This window comes from Coturnix japonica, chromosome 2, assembly GCF_001577835.2.
Source record: "Coturnix japonica isolate 7356 chromosome 2, Coturnix japonica 2.1, whole genome shotgun sequence".
NCBI lineage: Eukaryota > Metazoa > Chordata > Aves > Galliformes > Phasianidae > Coturnix > Coturnix japonica.
The window spans coordinates 78,335,817-78,359,401 of NC_029517.1; the positions used below are offsets into that span (position 1 = coordinate 78,335,817).

Genomic DNA, 23,585 nt, shown 5'->3' on the forward strand with positions numbered 1-23,585 from the left:
TTTGAAGAGATTTATTTTTGGAAGGAATATGGCTGTTACAATGCTTTGCATATATTAATGCAAGTCACAGATGCTAGAGTGAATTAAAAAATGCATTCCCAGAGAGATTAATCCAAAATGAAAACTTATTTTATGCTAAGTTATATAGGTGACATTGGACCCTCCTTTCATCACAAACAAAACAAACCATAATTCTGGACTGGGAATTTCACATGTTCTTGTAACAGAGATGACTGTTTTGATATTTACTTGCTTTGGTATTTCTAAGGAATGCATTTTCCTTTATACTTGGTATGTACACAGTCCAACAGCCTTGTATCAAACAAGAATCATTTATAAGGACCATTTTGTTTGCAGCGATAAGCAGGTCAGATGCAACCTGAAAGCTACTGCATGGAAGTCTGGCAACCTACCACCACTGAATTTCTTACTGAGTACAGTTGCCACTTGTGGCTATAATTTCTGTGACATCTCATTTCTTCACCGGTGGGAGGATCATCGTGTCATCCACGATGTGTAATTACATTGCCCCAAGCGTCATTACAACTGCAGAAAAAAAGAATAAAACCCACCAAAACCACCCCTGTCCACAGCAAAGCATTTATCGAAACATGGTTTAGAGAAGCAGTCCCTGGCAAAGCCCACTAATAGCATCCTTTACACACATGCACTGCTAATAAATAAATAAGTGCAGACATGGTCACTGTTTCATTAATGAAGCTGTTTTTCCCTCAATTTCAACCACCTTGCTGTTTACAACAGCCCCCAGTTAAGCTGTTCCTATTGAAATGCTGTAACATTCTCCCATCTGTACAGAAGCACTGCATGAAGTCTGTCCATCTGTAGAAAGGAGCCTTCCCTCTGCCCCTTGAGGAGCAGCACATACTGCAGCTTGCATCACCATGCAGGTCTGCAGTGACCCCAAGCTGAAGGAAAATGAAAACGTGCTGGAGCAGGCAGATTTACAACTGCATGCCAAAGCACTCCAAAATCAAAACTGCAAGTAAACTATAAAGACACTCAGTCTTCTCCCATGTGGCTGCTAAGTAGCTCTGAATTCAAACACCAGCGAAGGCAGTGACAGCTGGAAAAGCAAAGCGCAGGGCTGTGAGCACTTGTTAAGTAACACCCCATGGGTCAAAAGGAGGGGCAGAGTTTTATTTGCTGCACAATACAACTTCTAAAATGTTTGCCACAAGCAAACATTTGGGTAAATAAGGCTTTGCAATCTCCTTGCAAGGGCCAGAGTTGTTAAACTTGAGACACACAGAAGAAGTGCTGGTGTTACAAGGGCTGCATATAACAGAATCAGAATCCTTAAGAGCTGAAAGGGGCCTCTGAAGGCCATTTAGTCCAATTCACCTGCAGTGAACAGGCACACCACACCTATATCAGGTTGTCAAGGTCTTTATCTACTCTCTCCTTGAAAGTCTCCAGGGATGGGGCATCAACCACAACACCAGGTAACCTGTTCCAGTGCTGCCCCATCCTTTCTGTAGAAGATTTTTTCTTTATATCTAACCTAAACATATCCTCCCTGAGCTCGAAGCCATTTCCCCTTGTTCTGTCACCACAGACCCTGCTAAACAGTCTGCCTCTTCCTTTCCCGTAGCTCCCTTTTAGATACTGAAAGGCTACTAATCAGATCACCTTGCAGCCTTCCCTTCTCCAGGCTGAACAGCTTCAGTTCTCTCAGCCTGTCCTCATAGGAGAGGTGTTCCATTCCATGGATCATTTTTGCAGTCCTTCTCTGGATGCGCTCTAACAGGTCCATGTCTCTCCTGTGCTGAGTACTCTGGGTGAGGCCTCACCAGCAAACAGGAAGGCAGCAGGATCACCTCCCCTGCCCTGCTGACCAAGGCTGTCCAGGTCCCTCTGAGGGGTATCCTGTCCTTCTGGTGTGTCAACTGCACTCTACAGCTTGGCGTCTTAGAAAACTTGCTGAGTGCACTCAACCCCACTGTTGATGTCACAGATGAAGATATTCAAGAGCAATGGCACAAGCAGTGACTCCAGGGGGACACTATTCATCATCAATCTCTATCCAGACATTGAGCTACTGACTACTGCTTTCTGAACTCAGACCTGCAGCCAGTTCTTCATCTATCAAATTCATATCCTTCCTATCTGTAGAGAAGGATGTTGTGAGTTACCATGTCAGAGGCCTTACTGAAGTTGAGATAGATGAAATCAGTGGCTCTTCCTTTGTCTGCTGATAGAATAAGACCATCAGAGAAGGCCACTTTGTTGGTCAAATAGGATATGCTCTGAACAGTGGAGCATGTGGAGATGAGCTCCAATGGAGCCTACAGGAAGGCAGATCACAGCCATTGAGCTGGAAAATGATGAGCTCTGAGGACGGGTGTCTGGAGGGGTAAATTAAAAAAAGCACTAACTGGAGGATTATGTGTGGAGAGACAACGGCAGACGAAGCCGCGGTGCCGGGAGGGTTGCTGGGAGAACGAGCCACGGCTTCTCCGGCCAACGGCCGTGCCCGGCGGGCAGGCAGGGCCCGGGGCTCGGCGGGCTGGATGCCAGCTGGTTGCAGGGCGCCATGGCGGACTGTTACCAGCTGTGGGCCCCCTCGCCCCTGGACGAGTCGCTGAGCTGGCTGAGGGGAACGCCGCCGCCACCGCCGCCCGCCGTCTCGGCGCACCCGTTCCGCTGGGCCGGCCTGCAGGCGGCGGCGGCGGCGGGCGAGCGGCGGGGCGGCGGGGCGGCGCTGCTGCGGCCGCAAGCCGTGAGGCTGCAGAGCCTCGACGCCGTCTTCGAGCGGCTGGTGACGGCGCAGCCGCCGCGCCGGATCGGCGCCCTGCGTGTGTCGGAGAGCTCGGCTTTCTGCCGGGTCGTGGACTCGCGGCGGTGGCGGGCCTACGGGCTGCGGGAGGCTGAGGCGCGTGTGGCCACCACCATGTGCCAGCAGATGATGCGAGCCATCCTGCTGCTCTACGCCGCCTACAAGAAGTGCGCCTTCGCCCTGCAGCACACCCCCTGAGACACGGAGGGAACGCCCCTGGGCGGGCAGCGGGCTGTCTGCTGCCTCAGGACCGTGCCCAGACTTGTCACAACTCGAAGCCCTGCGCGCTGAGCACGCAGCAAAGCTTTGGCTTGTATGGCCCCGCACTTGCAAAGTATCCAAATGCAGCTGGTGGAGGCGGGAGATGTGGAGTTGGTCACCAATTCCATCATGTGGATGAAGAGCCTTGCGCCTCATGGTGGCTTTCATGGATGTGACTGCACCAGGCTGCCTGCGTTTGGGACCTCTGTCTCACTGGTGCTATGAGGAAGCACACTTCTGGCTTGCCATGCTGTGTGGAACATTGGTTGGTGTGTTGAGGAACAGGCTTGGAAGGAAGTGCTCACTGAACTGAGAGGTGCTGCTGCTGGACAGTACTCAGAAAAAAAGGTGTTTACACTTGATATATAACTACAGGTATATACGGGTTCCCCAGGCATATGGACTTCAAAGTAAAATCCTTCATTTATTCATTTCTAGGGAAAATTAAGACCTCCAGGAAACCCTCAGGAACTCCTAAAGATAAGCCTTAGTCTCTTTAGTTTGTACACTTCACCACCTGTGTCCATTACGGCTCTATGAGAATTAACTTGTTTACAAAGAATTCAAATTGCTGTTCAGCATTGGGAACGAAATCTCTGCTCATTTACAACTAGTGAAGGCACTCATGGAAGCACAGTATGCAAAGTTAACCCATCTACTTTGATTTTATTTAGCTAAGAAGTACAGGAATACTTAAACAATACTTAGAACAAAAGGCACGCCAGAAAACTTAACAAGATTTTTTGCCCTTCTTAATTGAAACTTTCTTCACAGTTAAATGCTTAAGTATGGTGTACAGCTTGTTTACAGCTAATGAAAACAACTTGTGAAGAGTGATCTGCAAAGCTTTTACCTTCAAAGTAACCTAAATAATATTTCTTCTTGTTTTAAATGCATTTTAGAAAGACGTGTGCGTGGCTCTTTAGAAATGTACTGCTTGTATTTTAGCAGGCCAAATAAAACTTGTTCTGATGTATTTCCTGCTAGTATAGGTCATTTATTACGAGTTCCATTAAGTAGAGTTACAAAGTATCATGAAAATTATAGCTTCCAGGTAGAACTTCAGTTAATCTTGCCCATATAATTACAGGGGGAAACCATTTATAATGCGTTCATAGTCAATATTTAACGTCGCTCTGATAACATAATCATTATTCATTCTGCTATGGAGATGAACATTCAGGGTCATCCTTGCATTCAGTCCTTGCTTGTAACGACCTTCAGAAATGCTTTCTCACTCTCATTTGTGTGAAATATTTGTGCCCCCTCGTTCAGTAGGAATGGTTTGCTTTTTCTGCTCTCTGGAACAAGCCAACAAAGCTAGAATAGGCAATTGTGACTGCTTGGAAGTGCAAAACAAGAAAGAAATAACTTAATGCAGAGTGTATTCGTTACAACTGTAAATATTTTTAATGAAGAGAGTGTTTAGCCTTAAGGACAATCCAAGGTTTGTGCTTTGCTTGCATATGGTATAGCATCAGGGTATCTAAAACAAATGCAAGCTTTGAAGCTGGATCTGCAGTTCCTGATTTTGGTTCAGAGCTGCCTATTAAAACTGTATGGAGTCAGCCCTGCAGCACTGTAAGCTGGATTTTTCCAGCAAGTCATCATCAGAGCAGTATTCAGACCTGGCTCTGTGTTTTGGGCTCCTTTAAAGGCAGATTTGTATCTGCTTTCCTTCTGAATGGGATGCCGCTCCTTTAATGAGGAAATGACAAGGGTGATTGATGCAGATCTATGAAAGTAATATTTATGCAAATGGATTATTTGGTCAATAACTGATATTTTCTAAAAATCTTTTTTTTAAAAGTGATGGCAAAGACTTTAATAAGCACCTCATTATCTGTCATACTGATAGATAATCATGAAGAGCCATACAAAAGAAAGTGAGTATTAGAGTCAGTTAGAGGGAACCCCTATGCTTGGAAGGGTTGCAGGAGCTAAGCATGAGCCATAAGAGTTCTGTTCTAATGATTCCCGAGAAAGTGATTGCTCTGACAAGTCTGGTGCATTTCTGAGTTGTACCCTTAATGAACTGCTGGTCTGCGATGATAGGGATTAAAGGGCTGTGTCTGCTGATACAAGTTGGTGTGGTTCCCACTGGAGCTACACTGAGAATGGATTGATTTTGAACTTTATGGTACTGGGCCCCTGTTCCACACACCTGACTTGTAGGTGTTAGTCTTTAGACAGGTAGGCACAACTGAGCAAGTTGGTCGTGTTTGTTTGGCTGTAGTAAGAGCTACTGCTTTTGATAAAGTGATCCTGCTCCTATACAAAGATGGGGAAATACAGCCTTTTTAAACACAGTTCTGTGTAGATAAAGCTTTCCTTCCACGAGGCCCCAGGTACCAACAAGTTTTTCTAACCCTTTTAAGTCTCACACTCTCAATGCTTTCTCCTGCTGTTTGCTCGCTTTCCAATTCCTTCCACACACCACTACAATGAAACCAATGCCCCCAGCGCATCACTGCCGCTGGCTTTCAAGGCACTCACTGCTGAGATCCTGCTCAGGCCTTAATCATTACACTCTGTGCCTCGGTATTGTGCTGCCTGTTGATCCAATGACATTAAACAAGATGTGTAATTGCCTTTTTGCTTTCTCTGAATAAGTGTATGGCATACCTTTAGATTCAGTGAGAGCTGAGCTTGGATGTAAATTGAATAGCAGCCACCCGTTGCCATACAGGATGCCTCTGGAGCCAGTTCAATGGTCCGGGCACTCAGGGTAAGAATTTATTTCCAAGCCAGCAGACACTTGATTAACTTCACTGACGTAATTCATTTTTCTTCAGCTTGGTTGGTGCAGTTCTTGGGGATAGAGATAAACCCATAGATAAGAAAAAGCAACTCATACATCTTTAAATGATATACCACAACACCATCTGCTTCTGGGGACATCCTTATTGGCATCCCCAAGTTACCATTTTCACTTTTGAGAAAACAAAGTAAACCTGTGAAATCTAGATATATTTATATGAGCGTAATAGATACTTCCTTCTAAGGAACAAAACTCCTAATATGCCCATTCTAAATTTCACCTGTAGCCAGGCAGTCTCAATTACTTTCTTATTATATTTTTCTCACTGGGAGCTGTGACACTGAATAAGCATCCCTTTTGAGGGGTTCTGATCAGATACATGTAGGCACAGCTGTGAAACATGCTTCTTTCAGTCTAATCAGGGCTTTGCTCAGGTATTCTTCTAAAGCTTCGTTATTTCTGCCACCCTTGAAACAGATCTGCATACAGCCAGCTGTGTACTTTGTTCAGCTCACAGCAGGCTGCAGTAGGGACAGAAGGAGACAGGAGGCCTTGGGCTCCAGATGAGACTTAGTCCTGTTGCCTTGTGAGGGCTCAAAGTAGCAAAGCACCATCATCCTCCATGCTAGACAGGGATCTGCTGATGTAGGGGGTCTAAGGGAAGGAGAGAGAAATTGCCTTCACCATTTGAATGACAATGACTTCTAAAGCTTCAAAATTATAATGATTTGCATATTAAACTACTGATTTTATTGCGCTGGATTGTTTCACTGAGTTCAGGATTAAATTTGGCTTCTTGGTAGTGATCTGAAATCAGAGCGGCACTGATTTGCTGCCTCAGCAGTGCTATGATCTATCTGCTTGCAGTGGCCGTGGAGACCAAGAACTTAAACAAAGGGAGAAGATGGGCCAGCAGCCACAGCTGAGCTGATGCATATTTACATATGACTCCGGACAACCTTGGCTGGAATTGTGTACTTGTCAGAATACTCCTAGGATCACTGCTCAGAGGCTCCTTCAATTGCCTCTTCTATGGTGCTTTCAGAAAGAATTTGGCCGTTTAAGTTTGGCTGTACCTCAGATGGATCTACAGCATTTCTCATCATCTGTGAACAACCATGCCATCACATGCCACAGAGACACTGGCAGCAGCATACCCTCCTCAGCTCTGGAGCAAGGAACAAGGCCCCTTCACACAGCATGCATATATAAGGCCCTAACAGACCGCTAGCCTCCTCACTGAACTAGTGGCAGGTCTTTCACTCGCATCTTTGGGGCTTTGGATGACCCTCATGAGTCATCCATGGACCACTCAGTTCCTCTCTCAAACTTGAACTCTGGCTTTGCTTGATCAGCAAAGCTGATTTTATTTTTTTTTTTCTATTTAGAGATACGATTCATAACATCTCATGGCACCATGTATTTTCAAAGTTAACCTGATCAGTCCCGCACTGCGAATCACTCTGTTTTTGAACCACAGTAAATATACTGCAGATGTGAGACTTCTGTCTCCAAGTTCAACTGGCAGGTCATCACATGCATCCTTATGCAGATGCAGCAGAATAGCATCCAATTCGTATCTTCAATTCCTTACAGGAATCTTAACGCCAGCACTAGACTTGCAGCTGCATGGGGCTGGCTTGTCTTTCAAACTACTGAAGGCAAAGATGAGGATGGCCTCCCAGCTGCTTCTATAGGATGTGGAGTTGGGTGTCCCATTCCTTTTGCTTCTGGCACTTCCAGAGATGGCCAGTTGTGGCACTAATAGGGAATCTGGCTTTGACCCTAAGTTTGTGGCAGTTCTGTAGTGTGACTAGCTGCTTAGCAAGCAAGCAGAGCATCTAAAAATGCTCCATTCTTTCACATCAGTGCAAATCCAGGGATTTAAGCCAGTCAATGGGCTTTAGATGGCCATTCCATAGCTGATGGTCTGCAGCTGACCAAGTGCCCTTTGGGTTAAACAGAGGTTGGGATCGATACATAACTACTAGCACTGATGTCAGTGTTTCTGTTCCTGCTGTTTGTACCTTATCAGCATATATGCGCAAGGAATCTCCCTCATCAAGATGTTCATTGTGAGCCCTTTCGGAAACCAAAATGCATTGGTTTTGTTAAAAGAAATCTAATTGGAAAAAAAGAGGAAAGAAGAGAGGAGAGGAGAGGAGAGGAGAGGAGAGGAGAGGAGGATGAGGAAGAGAGGAGAGGAGAGGAGAGGAGAGGAAGAGAGAGGAGAGAGAGGAGAGGAGAGGAGAGGAGAGGAGAAGAGAAAAGGGAAGAGAAGAGAAGAGAAGAGAAGAGAAGAGAAGAGAAGAGAAGAGAAGAGAAGAGAAGAGAAGAGAAGAGAAGAGAAGAGAAGAGAAGAGAAGAGAAAGAAAAAAAAGCTCCCGGAAGAGTAAACTTTAATTAAACCTTTACTAAGCATGTTACTGAATTCTCTGTAGCATCCTGACTCACTGCCTACTGTCGCAGTATTCTGTTTGCTCAGGGTAGCTTTTGCTTATATATAACGACAGCTGCCTTATTAGGGATTCATCTTGAGATTCTGACACTGCAGAACGTACATAGCACCTCGGTGCTGCAGCACCTTGCTTATCTTGCTAATAAGATGCCAAGAGGAGAAACAATGACGCAAGTTTTGGGTTAGTCATGAGACAGGTGCCACCCACACTTGGGTTGCATACAGCCACAGCACAAACTGATCTGCTGGTGCCAGGAGGAGGAAAAAACAACCCTTAAATCACTGACAGGTGTAGGAAGCAGTGCTTCCCCAGTGAGCATTCAGCAGCATTAGTCTGGGGTTCATCGCATGATTTTCTTCCTCTTCTTTTGTCCACGTGGCAAGTAGTTCTTGGGAGCTTGGATCTCTCCCATTCATTAAGTAAACCTTGATGAGCCTGGAGGGAAAGGGCAACAATCAAGAAAGAAACGATCCTGTTATTGCCTAACTCCTTTCCAAATGTATAGTTCCTTATAGCACACCAGAGGCTATTTTGGAAGAAGTGCTGTTGTATCCTCATCCTTCAAACATTGTGCACATTGTGTACACTAAAGTAAGTCAGTCCTGCTGGGGGCTTTTTTGTTCAAATGGCTGTTTTTTCAATTAGAAAGCAAACAAGAAGCACGATTAAATTTCAGCTTGCAAGTCTGTTTGCAGACCTTGGCTTTAAAACGTATTTGTTAAGCACCATCTGCTGTACATTCAGAAAATAGCAACTAAACCTGCTAATCTCTTTCCAGATTTTAATGAAGTTAAAAGCTATTTAAACGTTCTCTATTATCAAATACATTATTTTGGCTGCAGTATGTTCAAACTGCATTTATATAGTACTGCAATTACATTAGCTCTGTACTGTTACATACAGAACAAAGGCTGGAACAGGCACTTGGGAGGGGGAAGCTGCGTTACACAACACTGTCCTAGGTCAGGACAGCAAAGGAGACAGGGAAATAATAGCTGTGTTGAGCCTGACTTCCAGATGTACTAAAAAGCAATGAGATGAATACAACTGAAGACAAAACATTGCCTTTCAAGGGCAAATTGAGTGTGCTGTGACTGCAGGATGGTGATATAAACAGAAGCTACACATCAGCTCAAGACCTTAAACAGAGAATATTAGCTTTGCAGTACAGTTTAATTATCAGATCTGTTATTACTGATGATCTCAGACATCACAGCTCTACTGACAATGAGCTGTAGGTGATGAGGGAAAGCACTCCAATTACCAGCCCAAACTGAGTGAAAAGCCTGGAAGGACTAAATAAACATAGAAAACATTTAAATGAAAAGCAGCCACCAGACATTTATTTTCCCTCAGCTTTTGTTAGGCCTTTCTTTCATATTATTTTAAAAGATGATTTTCTATCTGAGCAAAAATAAATAAATAAATTGAAAAAGACTCAGCACAGCCTGACCAAACCAATGAAGGAAAGTCCTGATGCTTCAAAGTGATGCTTTGAATTCTAGCTTTGCCCTTTCCAGGAGATTCCTATGTAAATCTGGGTGTCTTCACTGTTTGTGGTTCCCACAATAGATGTGGGGTCCAAGCACTTGCAGCAGCTAGAGGTATCCATAGGACCTACATTGTGCCCCAGGAATAGCACAAGTGCTCAGGAAAAGCCTTTGCTTTGAGAGGAAAAGGTGTTGTCTGTCTTTGAGCTTAATCTCACCAACAGCCTTGTGAAATCTGGCAAGAGAGAAATGAGGGTGTGAGGAACTGCACGCTGCTTGGGAGAAGAATGATCCTTGCAGCATTCTTGGTGAGTATGACACATCTAAAATAGCTTTGAAAAATAACACTGAGGAACCATCACCAATGAGTCCAAGGGTAGAGATAAAAAGAATATGTGACCATGCAAGTAGTCACCTACCAGGCCTGCACACCCAGCCTGTGAACTTCAGTGTGTGGCACCTTTGCATCGCTTCGCATACCTTTAAAGGAACAAGGACTGGCAAGATGAGCCTGCCCTCCTCACAATGAGAACTGCCTGTGCTGTGGATATCCCTGTTCACTGCAGGGGAGTTGGACTAGATGACCTTTAAAGGTCCTTTCCAGCTCTAAGGATTCTGTGATTCTATGATTCTATAGCAATGAAGCATGTAGCACTAGTATCCCTACAATTTTAAGGCAAACAAACACTTACCTTCTGTGCACTCCCTGTCTCAGCCCAGGAGTGTGAAATCCACCAAAAATATCTTCTCACTCAGTACTGGCCATCTGGGTTTATGAATTATTTGCTCTTTCCAAAGTAAGGCAGGTTCCTCTTTGCAATATCTACTTAGCAGCTGCAAGGTCTGATCTACAGTTCCATGGATGCTTTTAGGAGCCTTACACAAACACAAATCAGTGAATTTCTAAGAAATCCATTGCTCCCAAAGTTTTTATAAAGCACTACCTCTTCAGTTCCAGAGGTAAATAGCAGTAAAGGAACTGGCCAAGTGGTATCACATAAGCCAGACATCACCAGAAGCCGAAGTATCAGTTCCTAAATCACAGCCATACCTAAAAGCAAACCCTCCTCTCCTCCATCCCCACCCAGGAAATTACTGAATTTAAGATCAGTTCTTGGAGAACACAGCATCATTGTGTGCAAGATGTTGTGTTTCTGAGTTAGACCATGTAATTCAAAACAGCTGTTTTCACTAATAGCTATGAAATAATCAAGCCTCAGTTTTTATCTGCATAACGATATTAAGTTTATAGGGGAATAAATAAAGACTTTATGAACATATTCATCACAAACCTGCTGTTACAAAATTATTTTAGTACATTATTATTGCAAAAGCTCTATAGATGTGCAGGGACAAGTCATGTCCAAGTTGGAATTCTGCACATCACGATGAAGAAATTCATGACCGTACATCAGGCACGGGGAGATCCAAACCCCTGCATATCATCATGGTTTTATGATTACTGATATTCCACATCACATCATGCAGTGCACTGGGAATTAAAGAGTTAATGCTCCAGTTCCAGGCACCTGTAGGGAAGAGAACTCCATTCCCCAGAGGACTTTGTGTTCAGGGAAGGGATGTAAGCTTTTGTAGATCACCTGACCTACCCATTTTTTCAGCTCTCATCGCTGCTGCTCAATGCAACTGTGTGTCTCACTTCAGCGTTATGGTGAGGCCTTTCCACCTTTTGGACACTCTCTCTCTCATTATATTTCATTTATGAGATTCAATTCTAATTATATTGTATCATAGTGCGTTATCTTGCATTCCGATACCATATTTAGTGAATTAGTTTGTTTTTCCTCAGACCGTTGCCTTTGATTTGAATTACTTTGAGGTCCCCTGTTTCCCCTTTCCAGAGGCGTGGACTTAAGAATCCTTCTGCCCTGCTGGTCATGGAACCCCAACGTAGCAAACATCTACGTGTTTGAGATGGGAGAAATAACTTCCTCTAAACACTACTCTCCATTGAAGACACAGTGCATTTATAGCTGCAGAACTCCATTAGTACACAACTACATCTGGATTTTGAACCCTATTCTGTTGAACCCAGTTAAGTGGGTCTTGAAAGTCACTTAATATTTGTTAAAGCAGTCGAATACTTGAAGGAAATGCAAATAAAATATTCCAAAATCATTTATGAAATCCTTTAAGTTTCTATATTCACCCTTCCTTTCCCCTTGCTTATGCTACTTACCATAAGCTGTGCAAGCAAGTTGGCTGCAACAAATTAGTTTTACTTTTTTTCCTTCATTTTAAAAGCATAATCTCCTGCAGCAAATTATTTTTACTGATTTGGGCTGTAGCTACTTTTATTCTAACACAGTGTTATCAGAGATTGATACTGAACTACAGCTAGCAGCAATTAGAAGCAATTAGAAGCGAAATAATTGAAGGCAGACACATCAGGATTGTAGCTTACTTCCACAACTATAAAATCACGAGCAGTTTAAAACCAGTATGGCTAGCAGAGTTGAAGTCCTCCCTTCCTTAGCAGTATAAAATATAATGTAATAAAATCAACTCCAGCCTGTCTCTTTTCTTTAAACATCCCTTTCTTTGAACAAAATAAAGGAATAACACAGAGTAGGGAATTAGAATGTAAGAAATTACTGCATTAGCATCAGAAATCAGTAGAAAAAAAATAATTCTCCCATGTTTTGAAGTCTCCAGAAAGCACTGACTTCTATGATGTTATAATAGAAGATAGCAGCATGATCGCCAAGATGTAAGATTTGATGCTGCAGGTGCTGAACTCCCTGGCCCTGTCCCAACAAACCATTTAAGCATGTGGTTAGGAATCAGCATGCATGTTACCCCATTGAAACAAACGTAGTTATTCAAAGTTGGAGCACACAGTTAAGTGCTTTGAAAGATCGGATCAATAAAGCACCAACCACTTACTTCCAGAGCATAAGTCTGAATTACTGCTATGTACAAGTATCACGTAGCTATTTGTTACATGGCTTATATACCACTCTCTGAAGCACACTCTGAAGCATTTCTTCACCACAAGAAAAAAATGTGGGTCTGTCTGGGCAGGAAATTTCTCCATTCCCATCACTTCACTTACATGTGCAAAACCAAATTATACTGATGCTCAAGCATAAGCATCGCATGGGGAGATCATATCACTATCAAAGGTAAGGGTGGTTATATGATGCTGCCCACTCCATCCCATGCTCGCACACTCCATTAGGGCCAACTTCCTCCTGTATGCAAGCCCAGCATAACAGCTCACAGTGAAAAGGGTAAAGTCATGCTAATGGCAAATGTCACATTTCATAAAGAAATATTGCTTGATGCTGAGCAACACTGCTGCCTGGTGAAAGGGCTGTTATCAAAAAGAAAGCTTGTTCCTCCTTAGTATTGAATAGAACTTGCAATTTGATCTTAAAGGTAGGAGCAGGACTATTTCTAACAGAAGTGCATTTGTAGCCTTTGTTCTGACTGCTGTAGACTGGGGAATAGCTGTGTGCTCACTATAATATGTATCAAGGAGGAAACCAAAACACATTTGTTATGCTCCTGGAAGCAAGAGTATTCTGCAGATGTTTGCTGCTCTCAGACCAGGAAATAAGATCCCTTTCCTTAACTGAGGTGAATTTTACTCCTGTTATGTAAAGGTTGTGAAGTTGGAATAGAAGCTCCTAATTTTAAGTATGTTTTTATGTACCTGTCAGTATGTACCAGTTCTGTTCAGATCTGAACATATGATTCCACTGTGGTTATTGGGGTTGTCTTTTTGCATGTTTGTTTGTTGTGATTTCTTTTTGCTCAGAGACTGCATACCAGTTTTGCCTCTGTCGGGCAACAGTTTGTTTCTAACACTGTAGAGAGAAGATACCCACATAGGAAAAGAATGTAAAAATCCTATTGCTGCTTTTTCCTTTCCTACTTGCCTCTTACCTTCTGCCTGATTATGTCTCACGTTACTATACCATCTTCACTCAACTACAGCTGCGTGGCCAGCTGAAGGATCCAGAGTCACCTCACCTTCATTGCAGAACCCTATTCTGCTGTTACAGACTGCACAGTGCACAGCCATTATGGTGATGATTGCACTAGAACTAGTGATCTGTGCAACAGCCTTTACAAGAGAGAGAAGGAATTCTGTAATGCCAGTGCAGTTAGGTTTTTGTCCTGAAACTTTACAGTGTTTCTGCAGATGTTTCTGTACAGAGGCAGAAATCTCTCTCACCACAGGGCTTTCTAATATGGTAAAATCAGGGATAGCAGAGCAAGAATTTGATTAGCACATGTAACATAAAGTTCTTGCTTTTCAAGTACTGAAACCTCAGAATAATAAGAATAATGCTCCCTGAATTGGAACAGTTCTTGAAATCCTGTAACATCTCACTGCCTTGGGCTAGTTGCTATTGACTGCACCTCTTTCTCCAACTCATCCATCTGCAAATGCATGTGCCATTGTTCACATATCCCTTATCTCTGATGTTACCTTGTCAACTATTCATGAAGGAGAAAAAAATCTAACTTTAAGCAGTCGCTCATCAGTTCAGCTTTTGGCAAATGTTGGCTTCTGTCGAGGAGAAGCTAAGCAGTGCCTTTGAACCCCGTGTTTAAACAAAGCAGATTCTGATGAGAATAACTTATTTCTTTTAGTTTATCTATTCATGTGATGTAAGGATAGGGCCACATCTGGGCAGGATATAGGAATCTTTTCATTTTTACTCCAAGCACATACCTAACTCTGTAGAAGAAAGGCATTCTTGGAAGATATGGGAGTACCTACAAGGTCTTGGGCTACAACTCAAATTGCTCTGCTTGGCTATGTAAGCCTCAATGCGTATGACAAAAATAGACATAACTGAAAGTAAATGAGGAGAAAGGAAATGTATTTTACCTCCACAAATGCCAACTGAAAGTTGGCTCCGAAGCAACAGGGATATGGGAGATATGGGACGACCTGATTCAGAGCAGACCTAGATAGACCGGTAAATACTTGCTGACATTCCCCCAGTGAGGTTTAGCATTTTTCTACCTACAGACTTGAAAAAGGTGCATGAACACAAATACCTCATTTTCTCCAGTGAAGTACAGAGTATTAAATGACTTGCTGGGGAACACATAACAGGTTAATGGCAAAGCTATCGATTCAAGTCTTCCCTTGAGTCCATCCACTGTATTACAGCACAGCTTCTCAGACTTCCCTTTTGGATCAGGTTTTGGTTGGAACCTCTGTTCCTTCAAATGTATTTTACTTATATTGGCAAAAAGTTATATGCATAGACTGACCTAAGCACAAACAAGATCAAACCCATCTGTTTTGTATGGTGAATATACCTTATGAGTCGTCAGCCTTATGCTATTAGGAAAAATACATTTTTGCCATAGCGTACTAAAATTGGAATATCAGTGAATTTTGTCAAAAGTAAATCTCCATCAACGCGCAGGAAGTTTCCAGCCCTAGCGCACTAGGGATAATATTTCATGAGCCAAGAGAGAAGAATGAGAAAGAATGCTGCATGAAGGAGGTAGATAGGCAGTAACCTGAACTTTCTGAGGCCTGTGGCCATCTTACTATTGCTGTTATTGGGGTAGACTTCCAGCTTCTAAACAGTGTGGAAGATGGGCAAATGGGAGACTAAAGTGAGACAGCCCCAGCTGTGACTGATATATGTGAGCAGCTCAGTTATAAGTGTACCCTGAACAGCACAGGGTAACTCACCATAGATAGGGACAGAAAAACTCGTACCAAGCTGAAAGGTGGGGTCAGTCTCTAGAAAAGCAGAACCCCTTTAGTTTATCTTATACGTGTGATCTAGACAGGTGATAGCCCCTCCATGGCCTCAGTAACTGGAGTTTGGAGGAAAAAGCTCTGCAACGTAGCTCTAGGGCACAATCAGATAGCTTAGAGGTAAAACCACTTTCCTTTCTTCCTCGGTTTACATCACTGAAGCAAAAAGCAGGGGGCTGCCCTCAATTAGGCAGATGTAGAAAAGCAAAGCTGAGGAATGAGTCCTCATTTTGAGATGACCTACAGGTCAGGTTTCAATCCTTAGCATTTAGGATTTCAAAAATAAAAGAGTTCATCCTACAGATAGTCTGCATCACCTCTTCACCTGGCAGCAATTAAGCATTGCTTGAATGCTATTGGAGGCCTGAGAGAGCTGGAGGGCTCTCCCTTCACCTTTCACTCACCTTCATTATTCAGGAGAAGAAAAGAGGAGTCACCTTCACATACTATTCATCTATGCAATTCACTGTGCATGTATTTTTTGTTTTGGAAACACAGTAAGTAATGAAAGTCAATCAGCAATGAAAATCAATCCCAACCAAGAGCTGGGCAAATAACCTTTTTATTGGTTAAGACCTTATATCTCAGCACCTAAAACTCGCAGGCTGAAATGTTCTGCAGTATAAACCGATGCTTTAAATTATTTTAATGACCACCACTTTATGTTTTAACTCTACGGACCAATTGCAATTGTTCTGCATTTCAGCTTCACTATTCAGTTATCACATGAGCCACATAAAGCCCTCTGAGTTTCCTGCTCTGACGAGATCTGCACATTTGCAGTTCTGCTTTCCAGCATGTTTGTGTATGTGGCTTTGAAACCCCTCTGCCAGTAACACCGAATTATCTGATTGTTCCAAGAAAAGAAACACAAAATGGGACATAAAAAGAGCAAGCTGATTTTATTCAAATTTGGATAGACATCCATGGAATGCTCCTGGCATTATTTGCCCAGCTCTTTGTAACACTATGGTGGTACAGCGTTTTGGATAGTGTGATGCCTACCCTACCCGTGCTCACACGGCATCCTCCTCCAGGACAGGACTGCAGAAAGCTGTATAACTCAGATGCATTGCACCCACTCACTCACTGCAAACTCAGACCTTGCAAAGCTTCCTGGAGGGTGACTTAAAGGAGAAAATTGTTCAAAGCATTACAGCATTACAGTGTGCAGTTTTGAACGGCATAATGGAAGTAGCTGTGTGGGTGCAAATTACTTCATTACAGATTTCAATCAGATGCCCAAAGATTTCTGTCTTCTCTGGAGAACGTGCCATCAGGTTCTACAGGAGGCTTTCCAGTGAAAGAAAAATACACTCCTCCCTTCAGACTTGAGAAAGCTGTACGGCTTTTTAAACAGTTTCTAATGAAACCCCATATTACTGCTTCTCCCCTGGGACACTTCAAAAGTCGTGTAAACTTCACAGAGCCCACATGTTCTTAAACTGGTAAGAAAGACCAGTAAGGAAATAAACTGCAGTTCTCTAATTAGCATCTGACATTCTCTCTTTTTCTTTTGGAAAGGGGAATTTGTCTTTCTTCTTAGCCGTGCCAATATATTAAATTAGTTATTAAACCCGGTATTATTTCATGTTTTAAGGCACACCGAAATAAAAAAATCCAATTCACTGTGGGATTTGCTTTCTGCAGAACATTTGGGGGGGAAATATGAAACAAGCCCAGCAGTTTAGAACATGCTAGAGGGGCTAAAATGTGCGTGAGTGTTTTCTTCGAGCTCCTTATTGTATATTCATGGCTACCGCCAAGCACAACAACATAAATGGGGTTTTAGGATATGAAATGGGAAGTGGTCAGGTTTTCAAAGCAGGCTGCTGGGTGCTGAACACTTCTGCAAATCTGGCCCCCTGTCTCTTTGGTGCCATTCCAAAAAGAAATCTCTTTCCTCTGGCACACGGCCAGCCAGCGCTGGAAATCCTTTTGCACAGTGATTTCAATAAGGTGTAAAAGCCGATCCTGAGCTTTCTCTGAGTGATTAAGCCTTGTCACCAATCACTATGCAGCTCTAAGGTATGCGTGAAATATTCCCAGATAAACCCTCCATCTCCAGAGAAATGTGTTTCCCGTACAACTGTAAATCCGGGTTCTGTGTTGAAACTAATCCAGTCTGGCAATGCTGCAGCTTTAGAAAAGTTTCCTTGGAAACGATAAACTCATGCAATGGCAAAGTCACTCAATCTTTTCATGCCGCTATATTATATTAAAAACACCTGGTTTATTTATACAATGACTTACAGATAAGGGTTTTAGAAGTAATAATACATAAACTTTATAGCAAAAAATATACATATAATAATTCATCCTTCTATGATATATAGAAATGACGTATATCTGTGTGTGTGTACATGTATATAAATATATGGGTTGTACTTATGTTTAGGGCACTTGTGTGTAGATATATGTATCTACATACACACAGTATACATTTATATATCTTTGTTGGGGCCGTGTGTGTATGCATAAACACACGAATACACACAGGAGCATATTTACACTCTGTAAGTAGAGCTGTACTTTGCAGAACCTGCACATGAACAGCTGCAGTCCTTTGCTGTCAGTGAGCATCAGAAAGGTCAGCGACATCCGCATTAGTGTCCTTGGAGAGAGAACAGATGTCATCGCTGAGGACATAGGACTGGCTTGATGCATCTTCCTCTGTGAAGAACTAAATTTGCTGGACAGTGGCATCCTGCAATGCAGGGCTTGTTGCATGGGCCAATCTCATTCCAGTTATCACATGTTTTGACACATCCTGGACCACAGGTGTCATAAACTGCACCGTGTTTACACTGGGTTGCTGAAAAGTCAAAAGAAACAAAAGATGCACATTACACAAAGTCACACAAGGAACATTCTGCTGGTTAGGTTGCTTGCTTTCTATTGAGAGCATCTAAAACCTAGAAGAAAAGTTACTTATAAAGAAATTCCACTGCCTGAAATGCAACGTGACATAACAGAGCAGATGTAAAGACAGTGAAGTTCCTGATGAAAAAGGCAGTTTGCCAAGGTTTCTGTCTAGAAGCAGAAGCGTGTTTTGTATTTAATGCTTAACATTGTTTACATATTTGTTATATATAATACCTTTTATCAAAGATTCCTGAAACATTTACATGGCTAGACAGTTACCACTTCCAGTCTTACAGGAAGAAAAGGTAGTCATTCATCACAATAGACTTTCTAAGATTATACTTTCAATATTGCATGTTGCAGCATATCAAAACAATGCTGTTAATTCAGCAGTTNTTTTAAATTTTTCTTTCTGTCTCCTCAGATGACAATATTTCATAAAATAGCTACATTTAACAGTTTCTATCCTTGTTGCTTTATTTCTGTTTGTCTGTATCTATTAAACCTCTGTTTAACATCTGTTAAAATTCTTAGGAGACTAAATATTATAGTGTTATATATATATATATACACACACACATATAAATCAGTGATTTCCGTCCTTCATGATATTCTACCAAGGGAACACTGAGAATGAAGATTCTCATACTTAATGATTCCAGTATCTCTCTATTGATTTATGTAGTTGACAGTTCAATGGATTTCCAACATAAAAGACCACTGAGGTTTCAGCTAAAAGCACTCTAAGCCCACCAGATCAATATTTAAACTCTTAACATTTTATATCCTGCCTTTTTAGTATGGAGAATAATGCATGGTTCAATAGTGAATAAAAGCCTGTTATTCTTTCTAACAGCTGTGCTGATGGCAAAAACAAGTACTGAGAAAATAGTTTATAGATGGCAACAGGCTCCAGAAACATCTCTCGCTATTTACAGAGAGATGGTTGCTTTAGAAAGATTTCTTCAATTTTGAGAGAGACTGGGGGTTCAGATTTTGTTAAAGAACAGTTCTGATATGGACCAGAAATGTTGTTTTGATGTGCAGAATTGCCTTAGAGTGTCACTATAGCACTGACATTATTCACAGTGAGAAAAAATGCAGGAAAGTGGAAAAAAAAAGAAAACCTGACTAAAATACTGAAGTCTTAAGAGAATACCAGGAAGGATGGTGGAAGTCTTACTCAAGAGATACCTTTTATTGGATATCATTCTAGAATAAATTGGGAAAATCCAGCAGTATTTGAGATTATAAGCTTATTCTGCTTGTCCGTATATATATTCTGGGGACTTCTAGCTACGCATTTCTATCTTGCTCTGCATAACTTCTGTGTGCACTGAAGAAGGGAATAAGCAAAATCAAAAATTAAAATGAAATTTAAACTAAAGGGGAAATTTAGAAGGTTGGAAGAGCATGCAAGCAGCAATTGAGCAAAGAGTAAAAAGCTAGATTAACTGCAAACTCTGCATTTTCATAGTGTGTTAAGAAAAGAGATTAAATTTTTAGTGGAGTGGAAACAGAAATGCACAGAACTTCCAGAAGCTTTGCAAATGTATTTGTTAATACATTTTGTAAATGCATTAATTGTGTAGACCAAGATGTTCAAAGCACAACATGAGTTCATTTAAAGGGTCTGTGATCTTAAGTTTTTAGGCTGTATACAACCCACAAAGCTTTACAGTTGTAGCATCTAGCTCATTTGTTCCACCTGAGCTATGTTTGGTGCCTTAGCCAGGAGGTTTGAGGAAAATTGGCTCAAGGTCTCTTTATCACTTACTCCTCTCTGCCCTAAAGTAAAAAGAATATATTACAGGCTGCCATCAGTAGTGGTGGTACCCCTAAGTACTCCCCATCTCTACTACGCATGGATAGATTCCCTCTTGCATCACAGACACCTCCTTCTGCTTGAGATGCCATGTAGAAGATATAATGGCTTTTTTCTCTGCTCTAGTCACTTCATAATGGTGTTACTAGCTTACCGTCAAGGGAAAAATCCAAAGAGTACAATGGCTGTTGTTTAAGTTCCCTGGATGGCTTTTTATTGTTGAGTGCTTTGGTTGTTAACGTGTGGTGTGATTGATCTAGAACATTCCACTTCATCAACAGTTTAAACATTAAAAATAAAGGCATCCTGCAGCAGGCTTCCCAGGGACTGCTGAAATGAATCAGTGCCATATAAACATGGAAAACACAAGTGATGCATTTACACCCATCTTTTGAGGTAAATTCCTCTCTTAAAGAGCTAAGTTCTGTTAGTGGTAACCCCTTCAGTGCACCATCAAAAAAAGAAAAAAGAAAAGAAAGAAAGTACAAAAATTACTAATAATACTACATTTTGCAATGTTACCAGTCCCAATAGAATCTTTCTACTCTTCTAGAAGCTGTGTTTGGCATGACAGATTTGAGCTTCCTTCAACCACGTTCTGAGCTGGCAGGATGATACCTGGTTCCTGTCCACAAGCCATACAGTCACACAGATATGGCACTGTGCCTGAACTAATAATCACCGAATCATAGAATGGCCTGGGTTGAGAAAGGCCTCAAAGATCATCCAGTTTCAACCTCCCTGCTGTGGACAGGGCTGCCAAGCACTGGACCAGGCTGCCCAGAGCCACATCCAGCCTGGCCTTGAGTGCCTCCATAACCTCTCTGGGCAACCTGTTCCAGTGTGCCACAACTGTCAAAATGAAAATCTTCCTTCTAATATCTAACCTAAATCTCCCCTGTCTCAGCTTAAGAACATTCCCCCTTGTCCCATCACTCTCCACCCTCATAAACAGTTGTTCCCCCTCCTGTTTATACACTCCCTTCAAGTACTGGGAGGCCACAATAAGGTCTCCCCAGAGTCTTCTCTTCTCTGAGCTAAAATAAACCCTGCCTAATAAGGCTGTATGAGTTTCAGACAAGCTGGTTTATTCTAGCTAGTCTGGCCCTTTCAAAGAGAAGGTTTGTGTCTGTTAGCACCTGCTTTTTGTAGACATGGATGTAATTATTTAGGATGAATTTTTATTACCCAACACAACATTCAAAATACCTAACATAGAACTGCTGAAGGCTTCCCTTAAAGGATGATACCCAGTTGATATGTTTCCATAGAAATTTCTGAGCTACTATTTTTGCAGCTTCTTCTGTTGATGCTGTACAATTTGGGCTTTCAAGGTGTTTCAAAGAACTTTCAATTTAGATATCCCTGGTGGTGCTTGATGTTCAGCAACAAGTCTGGGCACTAAACTCATGATACTTGTGCTGGTCTTTTCAACTTTCAGTGCTTAAGAAGTTTCCACTGAAAAGTTAGAATAGCCTTTCTCACTCTGACACATTCAGAATAAAATCATTTAAAGAAAAGCAAATTGAAGAAGGGAAAAGGAGTGACTGGAAAGAAAATTCTACAGCAGAAGGGAGGAGACCCAGGAGAGAATAGTCAAAATCAGGTATAGCCTCATCCTCCTCTTTCACATAGGGATGAAAGCAGAAAATCATTCAGTTTTGTGAGGCTGTTAGAACATTGCAGAGTATCAGTGCTACGATGTGCACTTAGCACTCTCTTACAGTTCCTGTGTGCTTATTCTGTGTAGTCATGTCCATGCTAGGCAACAACTAGCATTCCCTTTACCAAGAAAGCCCCAAAGGCCAGCAAGCTTAGCACTCAAATATTTTGCCAAGGCCTTAGAGGAGGATACACTGTTGAACTGAGGGAGGAGGAAGAGCATGTAGGAAATTCAGCCTCCTGAGCATCCTGTTTGGCTGGCTGTCCAGACAACACAAGCTTTCTAAAAATCATAAAAATGAGCTAAGTGTACAGCAGTAAATGTATAGGAACTGGCAACCACACAAGAACTGGTTTTATAACACACAATAGAATAATTAAAACCTAACTTTACTAATAAATATACTCAATTTCCATCAGAACACAGCTCTTCCAGGTACCCCACCAGCTATGAAATGTCAAAAAGGAAATGAAAGTCACAGAATGCTAACTTTTTATTATGGGTATATTGTTTCATACTCAAAAACTTTCATCCATAATTAGGACATAATAATTGTAACTACGACTTTGCAGAATAAAAAGGTAAATTAAAGAATAAAATCTTGGTATTGGTTGTAGGTAACATAAGGATGCATTTTACAGATGCAGTGGATGCACTTTATTTAATTTAATGCTTACCATACAACTCAGTATAGAACCACGTACTGCTTGTTTGACACTGGATGCTAAAGTGTTTTGAGGGTATTTGACCACATATAGCTAGTCCATATTTTCTGATTAATAAGATTTCCCCTTCCTCTCTATAAGTCTGCACCGAGGTTTAAAAATTCAGATGCATTTACGAAATTCTTTCATTAACTCTAATGGAAGATGTATGTTTAAATTCCTTCTTAATGTTCTCCAAAGAACTTTTTTTGACCTTGGTAAAAAAAAAAAAAAATAAAAAAAAACACAGAAAAAAATGTGCAAAGAGGGCTCCATTAGTGAAGTCATGATATGCCAACACTTTTACAAACTCCTTAAAGCAAGTGCCGGAGTTTTTATTCATTTTACAGCATCTGCAACAGTGAGGTCTTTTTCTGAAGTGCTTGGTGAAGATAAGGGGAGGGGATGGGAAGAGAGGAGAGGAGAGGAGAGGAGAGGAGAGGAGAGGAGAAAAACGGCAACAAAACAACACAAAACAAAACAAAAGAAAGAGAAGTCAGGCTGCTCAATTCAAGCTCTGCATGTATTTGCTACTGGATCAATAGATTAAAATTGCTTATGTTATTAGTGCTGAAACCACATCCTTGAACAGTGCTTTCACTTACTGACACCTTGTTTGGATTATTCTGTTCTGTCATAAGAAAATATGAGCCTTTCGGGAACAGTCAATCAAATGTAATTTGCTCTGTCACTCACCCATTCCTGATACTGTGTCTTCAACAGGAAAGGAAATTGAAGATGAGAGAGTAGACCCTGAGCCACAGACAATTACCAAAATCGACCACAGAGTGCTCTTTGACCAGCACTGAGTATCCTTCTCTCACATTTCTCCAACTCAAATTGCCTTACATAAATCTGAATACATTTCTAGGCAAACCAAGGCCATTTTAGTGCATCCTAAATTACTGAGATCGTCATCGGGGGAAAAATTCATCTGCAATATTGCATTTTACCTCAAGTGACGATGACCACATGTGACCACTTCTCATGGAAACAATT

General features: G+C 41.8%; 2 protein-coding genes across 4 annotated transcripts in view; one reads left to right on the plus strand and one right to left on the minus strand.

The window, feature by feature from the left end:
- Window positions 1-2,436: 2,436 nt before the first annotated feature.
- FANCD2OS (FANCD2 opposite strand) lies at window positions 2,437-4,034 on the plus strand. Its single transcript, XM_015855021.2, has one exon. The coding sequence runs from the start codon at window positions 2,555-2,557 to the stop codon at window positions 2,993-2,995; it is 441 nt and encodes a 146-aa protein (XP_015710507.1). The 5' UTR covers window positions 2,437-2,554; the 3' UTR covers window positions 2,996-4,034.
- Window positions 4,035-16,407: 12,373 nt separating this feature from the next.
- The window catches only part of BMPER (BMP binding endothelial regulator), a 150,902-nt gene continuing 143,724 nt past the window's right edge, over window positions 16,408-23,585 (minus strand). For 2 of the 3 annotated variants that reach the window (XM_015855065.2, XM_015855067.2), the window contains one exon: window positions 16,409-18,344. In XM_015855065.2, the coding sequence (XP_015710551.1) occupies window positions 18,163-18,344 (182 nt within the window). In that variant the 3' untranslated portion in view covers window positions 16,409-18,162. Of the gene's footprint in view, window positions 18,345-23,585 lie in introns of all 3 variants that reach the window. The other variant, XM_032442564.1, reaches the window with a different exon arrangement.